The sequence below is a fragment of the Helianthus annuus genome, chromosome 13 (assembly GCF_002127325.2).
Source record: "Helianthus annuus cultivar XRQ/B chromosome 13, HanXRQr2.0-SUNRISE, whole genome shotgun sequence".
NCBI lineage: Eukaryota > Viridiplantae > Streptophyta > Magnoliopsida > Asterales > Asteraceae > Helianthus > Helianthus annuus.
Window position 1 is genome coordinate 27,693,721 of NC_035445.2, and position 10,778 is coordinate 27,704,498.

Here is a 10,778-nt window from a genome sequence, read left to right on the forward strand (position 1 = left end):
AATTACCATTTTACCCTCATGTGCATTGCACATAACAGTTTTTAACTAAGATTTCTAACCAGGTTTGGCCTAAAGGACAAAACGTGTAAGATTTTGAGAGGTTAAGGACACCGCCTGTAAACTTTTGGCCAAAAGGACAGCGCCTGCAATTTGATGTAAACATAAAGGACAAAACTTGTAATTTAATCGTTTTATTTTTTTAACCACTTGAGTCCAAAATCAAAGTACAAGTGTTAAAAAATTGAACTCAAAACGTTATAAAATGAGCGGTTAGGAACTCAGGGTGTTAAACTTTTTTATTTTGAATTCAAGTGGTTAAAACTACTAAAATATAGAAACTCAAAAAGTAATTTACTCTTTATGTTAGTATAAAAATTGTAATCTTAGTTTAGATTGAATGTTAGTTTCACTTTAGTTAATTTAGTAAGTGGCCGGTCTCCGTTAGAGTACTTAGGTTGTAGCCAGGTCGTGAAATCGGTTTTGTCGGTTTTTGGTTACGTGGGCGCCAACCCTCCAGCATCACCATGTAGTTCAAAATGGTAAAAGTGAGTTGGGTACTTCGAACTACCTTTCACCACCCCAAATGATTTGGATACTTTGCTTTTAGTACCTTTAACAACGGTTGTGGAATAACATTTATACATGAAGATACGTGACAGTGAGAAAAGGGAAAAAGTTACTTTAAAAGTAAATTACAAGTTTTGTCCTTTATGTTTGTACCAAATTGCAGGCGGTGTCCTTTGCCTTTAAATTTGATGAGTTTTGTCCTTAACGTTTCAAAATCTTGCACGTTATGTCATTTAGCCTTAACTCACTCAGTTTTTTTTGTTAAATATGGTCATGTGACTTGCACATGAGGGCATGTTTGTTATTTTATCTTTCAGGAGCTATTTTGTAATAAATTATTATTAAGGGACTATTTGTAAAACACTGAAAAATTAAATATATATATATAAACACTCCTTCCTCTCTCTCTCTTTCCTCTCTATCTCTCATCACTTCTCCCCCATTAATTGATCATTCCTTCCTCCAAGAACATATTCACATCGACTTCATTACCAAAGTCTAATATTTTTCCAATTGGCCACTTCATTACCAAAGTCTAATATTTTTCCAATTGGCCAGTAGCTCAAGTGCTTAACTATGCAACATTTTCATTAACTTTGGGTTCGCAATAGAGATCAAATTACAAACAGGTCTGTTCTATGAAATAATGGGGTTTCAGGTTTGCTCAAGTTTGTTCAATTAAATAATGGGGTTTCAGGTTTGTTCGACTAAATTTAGTGGGCTTAAATAAAATTTGATAAGCCTGTGTAGTTCACCAGCTTAAATAATGGGGTTTCGGGTCGTTCGGGAGGTTTGGTTAGCATATGGGATCCTAATTTGTTCCGGGCTCAGGGGATGTCAAAGGATAGAAACTTTCTTCATATTTGGGGTCAATTGGTGGGTTCCAACCTGATCATTAACATAATCAATGTCTATGCTCCTCAGCGGGTGTCGGATAAAAAAGTTTTATGGTCAGCTTTATCGGAAGTAATCAACTCGGGGAACGGTATGTGGGTTTTATTGGGAGATTTTCACGCTGTGAGAAGTCGGGAGGAAAGAAAAAAGTCTCGTTTTAACAGCGCGTGTGCCAAGGAATTTAATGAATTCATTGACAGGAGTGATCTTATCGAATATAACATGAAAGGTAGGAGCTTTACCTTCATGGCTCCTAATTCAAACAAAATCAGTAAGATTGACAGGATATTGGTGTGTAAATTTTTTTTCGACAAATGGCCTGATGCTTGTTTGAGAGCTCTTCCTAGAATTCATGCGGATCATAGCTCGGTTGTTTTGATTTTTAGCAAAGAAAAATTTGGAGTTAAGCCTTTCGGGTTTTTTAACTCTTGGCTTGAGAGGGACGATATTGAAGAGGTGGTGGAAAACACGGTTAATTCTTTTGACATTGTGGCAGACCGGCCCGATGTTAGGCTGATTTTGAAATTAAGATTCATTAGAGACAAGATAAAAGATTGGAGGAAAGATCTGATGAATAAAGAGAAGGAAGATATGGTTAGAGATAAGGAAGAATTGGACGCATTGGACAGGTTATGTGAGGAAAGGGACCTTAGCGAAGAGGAAGAGTGGATTAAAGAGGAATGCATTGAGAATATCAAGGAACGTGAATGGTGGGCGATCATGGATTCAAAACAAAAGTCTCGATGTAAGTGGGCGGTTGATGGTGACGAAAACTCAAGTTTTTTCCACAGATTATGTAATAATAGGAAGAAGAACGGTATTCCAGGGCTCATGATAGGGGGCTCGTGGGTCTCGAAACCGGAAATGGTTAAAAGGGAGATTCTGAACTTTTTTAGGAACCACTTTGGGGAATCGATGGGTATTAGACTATAACAACCCTCCAAAAATATTTCCGGCACCTCTAATATATTTAGAATACCCCTATATGTCCTAAAATTCACCCCGTATACGAAAAACGGTCCCGAAGTACCTTTATATAATTAAAAATAAAATAAAAACAATTATTTAAGTCTGTCGTGGGGCGCGACACACTGTTCTTAATCCTTCGCGGGGCGCGACCTCGAGGTTAAGTGGCGGAGCCACATCGTGCCACGTGTCCCGCCACGCGTTAAAACCACTGATGACTCACCTGACCTACCGCCACCCTTAGGGCTCTCGCGGGCCGCGGAGGCTGTCACACCCCAACCGATGGCGGAAACATCGGAGTGAGACGAACTAGATTGTAAGAGACTTCATAACGCTACTTGTGTCAATATTTAATAAACCGATTTCATTTCATAAACCAAATTGTCAACAATACAAGGAAATTCAAATGACCACAATTTCAAAAGAAATACATAACAACATAATCAAAATTGATACAACATTTAAACCTAAACGTCTATATGTGTATCTCGGCATCATTGCTACGTCATTTCATAGCATCATCGTCATCAACCTGTAACATGTTAAAATAAAATTCAATGCAAAAGCAAAGGCGAGTACACAAGGTCTAAATAGTATAGTATAAGTATAAAGCATTTTACTCGAATCCACATGGCAATTTGTATACAAGGTAACTAGCATGCATAACATTACGTCTAAACCCAAAGTGTCCACTAGTATTTAGCATCCCTCGCCACAAAAGTGACGAGACCGTATAGTATATTGACTTAACAAACCCCCGTCGGGTGGTGTGCTACTCCTATAGCGCTATAATTGTTAAGCGAGGGTATAACATAGTAATGGCATAAACCATGTATTATCTAGCATAACAAGTAGCATGTATAACGGATTGAGTTCACAAAGTATGTTTAAGTGTGTGTAAGTGTAAATTTTTGTATGGTAACATGTTACAACCCAAAGGTGGTTTAAAAATGTAAATGGGTCGAGTGTACTCACAAAATTTGCATATGCTTTCCGATTATCCAATGTGACGAAGTTGATGAGGTTAGAAGGTTGAATGTGTAAGGGTTAAAGTTCAAGTATGTTTAGAGTCGAGATTTGGAATAAAACAACATGAAAATAACATATGAGAATAACATGTGAAAATAATCATCTAATACATATGATACTTGTTCTTGACACTATGCACTCCAAGGAGTTTGTATGGTTTCATGGAACAAGGTTCCATTAGAATCGTAACAAGTTATCATACTATAGGATGATATAATCTAGTACTTGGACATATGAACACTAGTTCATCATCTAAGATTCGATTATTTGGATTATGTGTTTATATATATTACATATATTATATACATATTATTAAGTTCATTATTTCAAGCATGAGGTAGAAGATTAAGATCTTCATTTAGGTACCTCTAAGTATCATGGAAATCATGTAGGAGGTAGGAAGAACAAGCTTCCATTTAGGTACCTCTAAGTGTTCACCACTACACTTGACGTAAGAACATTCAAGGAGGGTCATGAACTATAAGTAATACAAGAATGTAAATAATCTAAACTATGAGAAATCATCAAGTCATGTGGGGATTTTATGTTGGACAACCCAAGTTGTTCCATAATCACTCCTATATCAAGTTTGAAGCTTTAACATGACTTGTGGGTTAAAAACCCTAAACAAAACAGAAATTATTTGAGGTTTAACCTCTGATGTTGTATGTCTCAACCTTGTTTTCAAGCCTAACCAACCATAAGATAGGTTGTAAGCATTAGGACATAGGTTTGAGATGAGTTAGACTCAAGTTTGATAAGTTTAAACAAGCTTTGAAAGAGTTTGAAACACAACAGAAAGTTTATGGACATTTTTAGGGCAATTCCAGGTCTGATTTCTCCAAGAAGAGATCAAGGAATCAAACCCAAATATTATCCAAGCAATTAGAAAGAAGAATCAAGTGATTTGGTTGAGTTTTGAGCAAATTATGCTCACTTTTGTATGAAGGTACGAATCTGTCCGAACTTGAACTTGCAGCTACGATTTTGGGAGCTTGAGAGTGATTTGAGAGTGTTTGTAAAGTGCAAATGACTTGGGAGGCCTTGGGTATTTATAGGGAGGTGATTAGGGTTGGTTTGGGGGGATAATTAATGCTAAAACTTGGTTTAAACATGAAAATCCCGCTCAAAAACGAACCTGGTCGCAACAAACTCTTATTAGGGTTGGCCTCGGATGTTGACGGAGTCTTCAGTGTCGAGTCTTCGCATCTTCATTCTTTATCAGTCTTTGGGCTTTTCTTTGAAGTATTTGACGCTGTAAGTATCCCCAATCTCTATCTTCTCTTCTCTATCATCACCAACAAACTCCTCCTCTCGGATGTTGATTTCTTCCTCCTCTAATATTGAATTTTTAACATTGTCAGCAGCAACAGACTCGGAATCAGAACCTGGCTCTTAGTCATTCAAACTCCCCCTCTCAATCAGCTGGGATAGCAGTCTGGCTTTCACAGGTTCAAGATTGCTGTCTGGCTCAGTACTTTGTTTAGGATCGAAAACTTGGCTTTTTATCCCAAGATCACCTAGCTCTTCAGGATCGATTAGCCCAGATCTTACTCAAGTCTGCACATTCTCTACCACAAACATAAGTTTTATGATATAAAGATTTGTACACTAAGACACCACTTGTAGATTAAATCACAAAATGATCTATCATTTAGTCTCTGATGAACCACATGAATGAATATCATTTTCAAAGCTTCTGATGACCACTTGTAAGATAGATTTTAAACTTTTTACTCAAACTCCCCCTCACACAATGTCATCATGTTTAGCACTTGGAATTTTGAAAATCAGCTTTCTAACACCAGTTGTCGAAAATCTTTTTGAATTTTTCAAAATTTATGCTAAAACACACTAAAATCTTTTTGGACTTTTTATATGAAATGCAGTAAAGAAATATTTACAGACAATATTTTTGTGAGTTTGTGTAAGAGGATCATATCAGTTTTTGAGACAAATCACCAACACCGTTAAGCTTCATTTCATTTTAAGTTCTAAACAATTCACTTAGATTGTCAGTATACTTGTTCACTTAAATTTTCACACAAAGTTCAACTGCTTCAAGATACGAGATTTAATGTTTTAAGCACTTAAACTTATTCGCGTGTCCCACCACTTGAATATACTCCCGTATCCAGATCCCAATATTCAGTCTTACAGGTGAGTATACCTAGATGATATCTGTAAGGGGTTAGGTGCGAAACCGTGAGAGCTCAAGTCAGAACTTCTGTTCAGCAGAGAGATGACGGTTCGACTTTTGGTGTGTCCCCTTTAGAGGATCTTTTCTTCAACAGCACATGATTAGCATTTTTCAATGTTTCATCATTTTTTATGTTGAGGGCGGTGCTATGTTTCAAGCACTACGAAAAGTATTATACGGGGACTAGGTCAGATTTTCCATTCAGCAGAAGTCCTGGGATAATACCCCAGATATCACTGAGTATAAAGACCTAGTATCTCAGAAAGAGGGACCTTTCAAACAAGATTTCGGGGGTTACCCATATATCCAAGAAGTTGTTCCCCACGATATAAGCAAGTTTGAATTTAGGTTTATATCTCGTCACAATCTACTAAATGTGTAAAAACCTACTGGCACATCCGCAGTGAAATTGTTTATCACATTTGTACTTTCCAATTCTTTAGCATGTTGTGAAAGTCCAATGATGTACTATCATTTCCTCTTTTTTACAACAAAACTCATTTTTCATTTTATCATGTTTTTGACTTTTTCAAATTTTCTAATGTTTTTGGATTTTCTGAAAATTTTTACTCCCCCTAAAATGCAAACACATATAAAGAAATTTGAAAAAAAAACTGTACAGGTAACTTGACAACCGATATCAAATCCCCTCAATTCGCCATCACTTGGCATGAACAATCAGAACTCCCTCTATCAACAAACTATTTTCCCATTTAGATTTCAAAACACTTATGCTTATTTTAATCAAAATGATTTTTTCGGAAAATAAGTTTAGTTGATTTTATCATTTATAGGGACGTGGTTCATCATATTGTCTTTCAACCAAATATCACTTGTAGGAAAATGCAAGTACAACTTAATGTCCCTGATTTAGCATTTTCAAATATGCACAGTCAAACCTCTGTACCACTTGAAGGACAAAATTACCGAAGTAAATTTCTCAAGAAATATGCTGATTCCTGTTCCACGATTACAAACTTGGGAACTTCGGCAAGTCAGGTGTTTAATCAAAGAAAATATCCACCCAAGCCTGACCAGCCTTGGGTGTTACCGAGTCATCAACACTCGGTTTCTTACCTCCCATCTTTTTCTCATAGAACTCTTTAACCCTTTTGACTTTTCGATCAACCATTTTACCAAATATGTGTTTTACCTTGGGGTTAAAGGCCTTTTCAACATCAATAACCTTTTTGTCTGAATAAAATTGGTTTGAAATTTCAACTTTACCAATTTTCTTCTTAAAATTTTCAGCCCGAAGTGGTGGAAAATTCTCATCATCCACAGTCGGAACTGATTCTTCACCATTTACCTCAACCTGTGGCTCTTCTGATTTTGTGGAATCAGATTCATCGCCAGAAGATAGCTCCTCTGATTTTAACTTATCAGAATCATCGCTAGAGCTATCAACAAACTTCTTAACAACCCATTTCTGGTTGTCAGATTTAGCTCTCTTCTTGTAAAACTTGTTTGAACATTCACCAATTTCAAAATTTGAATTTTTGAATAATTTTGTTCTATCAATTGGTGGTTCAAACTCAACCACTTTCTCTTTCAGTTTAGAAACTCCCTGTTTGGGTTGAATTGCTTGCGAATAATTCACTGCAAGATGTACCTGATACCAATTGTAGGTCCCTATCCCGTGGATCGTAACGAGATTGATAATCAATCAAGGGTGCGGAACCCCCTTGATCAATCGAACAAACAGAAACAAGAATAATTATGAAGAACACGAAACAATCACTTTCAATCCGGTCTTCTATTGATTATCCAACACAAGGTTTACAATCAGTTCAAGACCTTCACCAGAAATCTCTCAGCCACTCTCTGTAGATTTCGAACTCCTCTCCCTGTTTTCTCTAACTGGCTAACCTCAACCCTAATGCATCATGTTGTTTATATACTACAACCATGTTTGCATACTGGGCTTTGGTCTGGGCTTGGCCATTCTCCTAGCCCATTATAATAATTAACTCCCTAACCAATAAAGCCCATTACAAAATATCCAAAGACTAATTAATCAAACTATTAAGCTGTTGTCACAGAACTTGCACTAACAAACTCCCCCTTGACAATAGCTTCATAGTGTAACTTTGTCTTCAAACATCTTACAGTCTTTTGGTCTTTGGATAGCGTCAGCTACACAGTTTCTGACATCAACAGACTCCCCCTTAGCTGATGCTTCCAATCTCTAAAACTTTCATTCACTGTAGATCAGTGAACTAGCAATCTTTGGTTAAGCAAGTAAACTTCAACTCTTTCATATCTCTTTCTTTCTGCAATGTAGTAGAAGGATCCTACCATGCATCTTCACACATTCTTCACTTCACTCTCAATCTGCACTTTACTTGTATTCTGCACTTCATTTTGATAACTGCATCAATCTGTTTAGAAACACAAGCAAGCATCTCGAAAAACCATTAGACTTTTTCACATTCCAAGATAAACCAATATTTTATCTTATCATGCAAAAACAAAAAACTGTCAATTCAAAATGGAAGTCTTTTAAAAAGAAATATTTTTTGTATTTTTGATTTTTAAGAAAGCAGATAAATACGAAAAGCAACAAACACTCTATTTTTGTGAGAATCACCGGTAAGAAGATCATATCAGCACAATCAAACTGTTTTCACACTCTATTAGTTAATTCTTTATATAATTTTTCGTGAAAAGCAGTTCAGGACGATTACCAGTATGTTTGTCCACCTAAACAAAATGCATGAACATTTCAAGTACCATTACCGTATGATACGTTAAGGTAATTTTATTTCTGATATACTAGTGTGTCCCATTTCAGGATGTACCCCCGCGATCAAGGTATGCACAACGATTCATCGTAGCAGGTGAGTATACCGATGTCATCCTTTAAGATATCCTGACTGTGTCTAGGTCTGCATATAATCTATTTTATCATGTTTTGATGTCTTAACAATGAACACCTAAATAAATACTAATCAAATCCTGGAAATATAAACAACACACTCTATCATGCAAGTATCTTCCCTACCACATATTTTACAAGTCCAATCCAGATTTCTGAAATCTTAACTGGGAATAGGTTGAGAAGAGAACAGAATAAATCTTTTGCAGAGATGGTATAATATACAGATCAAATGAGTTTTTCTCAGTTTGATATAGGTTTCTTGGGTTTCTTTTGGGCACTTGAGGGCCTCTTTTGGGTGTATTAGATCTATAGCGTGACAACGTACAGCTAGGTCAGCATGTATCTGGATGCAGCAGAAGCTGTCGTTGCCTAGCACCTCCTTCGGATCAGCATATATCTGGATGCAGCAGAGGAGGTACACGACTTTTTTCAGAGAAGATTTCAGAATCAGATCAAAATTGTGTGTATCGGGACAACATACAGACATTCAAATAGAAATGAGTTAATTCCGAGTGACTCTCTCTCCTGGGGTCATGTACAATTTTAGTTCTGAACAGAAGGACATACAGACATTCAAATATAACTCATTTTTTATTTTCTTTTTTTTTTATGTTTTTGGATTTCTAACTTGGATTTTTTTAAAATTTTATAACTTACTCCCCCTAAACACACGCACTCTCTAAACTCTTTTTGGCTTAGAGGAATTTCTCCCCCTAAATTTTTGTTTTCATGGAGTAAGTTTCAAAAACACAAATTTAAACACAAACAGACTCCCACTTTAAATCTGACAAAAGTTTTTCACGTTTAAAGTATAGAATAATCAAAACAATCACACAAGTAAATAGTTCGTTACCCATGTTAACCTACTATTCACCTCAGTTGCTTTACAGGAATAACCACTGTCGAACACATCAACAGTCCTTCTTGGCCATCCTGCACACACTCAACAACTTAGTTAGACTTAACAACCCAAACCTGACCGGTTTTGGGTTGACCATGTAAATCCACATACGAAGCTTCTAACCAATATCCATCACACCTTACTTGTGTCTTGGATGTTGTTGTTGAACAAGATTTATAACTTCCCCTAGGTCTTTGATCACGAGAGTTCCAATAAAATCTCGGATTTTCTGACCTTTGAAAATTTTTATCTTGATACCTTCTTCTCCCATTCTCATACCATGAATTTTGAAAAAATTTTGGATGTTGTTGAACATTTGAGTTACTGAAACCCCTATGTTCATTTCTTTGTTGAAAATTTCGATTACCAGCAGTTTGGTATCGATTTTGATATCCAAAATTTCCATTTTGACTTTGAAACCGATTTGATTTACCATTATAATGACTAAATTGTGGAGAATTACTTCTTGGTCTATCAAATTGTTTCGAAGTTGAGGGTTTTGATTGAGATTCAGGTTTCTTTGTTTGACAACTAGTTTTTACACTGTTGCTTGACCCAACCTGATTCCCATCCTTAACCTCATCAACTTTTTGTTTACCTTTCTTCAAAGGACAACAACTCGCCACATGCCCTTTGTTGTGACATTTAAAACAGGATCTCTTCTTATAACTTTTCTTTTTGTTTGATCCCTTTTTAAATGTTTTAACCTTTTTGTCTTCAGTATCCTCATCCACTTTATGAGGTGTACTGTTAGACCCAACAGATTTTTTCAAAAAGACTGGACTATTTGGCAAGTCCACAGCTTATCGGATCCACTACTACTTGTGTAGTGGTTACAAAATCAGCTAGGTCATCTTCAGTTGGTAAAAATGAGTAGTCTTGATTTTCAGAAGATGAAGCTTTAGTATACCCCACCCCTGTTTTATCATTACTCCTTTTTAAGCCTTTTTGAATTCGAGTCCTGACTAATGAGGAATTCCCAAAATTGTCTAACTTCCCCTGAAGTTCTACAATTTTGGCTTGTGCATCAGCCAATTCTGTGCACTTTTATGAAAACTCGTTAGTCTTTTCTTTTAGAGTTTCACAAGCTAAATCAATGATCTGTAACAGTTCATTGACTTTGCTTGTTAAACTGCTGATTTCCTGTTCATTTGATTTGAGTTTATCTAAACAATTTGACTCTCTTTTAATCAAAAGAACATTTAACTCTTTTCGGTTTTCCAAATCAGCTAACAGAGTTTTGTTTTGTTCCGATAGGCTGTTAACTTTACCTTGTAGTTCAGTGAAATTATCACATGTATGACTTACAGATTCTGATGATACCTTCACCTCTGCTGTAA

At 36.2% G+C, this 10,778-nt stretch overlaps 1 protein-coding gene across 1 annotated transcript; it reads left to right on the top strand.

Moving 5' to 3' along the window:
- The first annotated feature begins 1,213 nt into the window (after positions 1-1,213).
- On the top strand, positions 1,214-2,394 carry LOC110900496. Its single transcript, XM_022147383.1, has 2 exons — positions 1,214-1,225; positions 1,318-2,394. Exons 1-2 carry the CDS (start codon positions 1,214-1,216, stop codon positions 2,392-2,394), a joined length of 1,089 nt encoding a protein of 362 aa, XP_022003075.1.
- Positions 2,395-10,778: the final 8,384 nt, after the last annotated feature.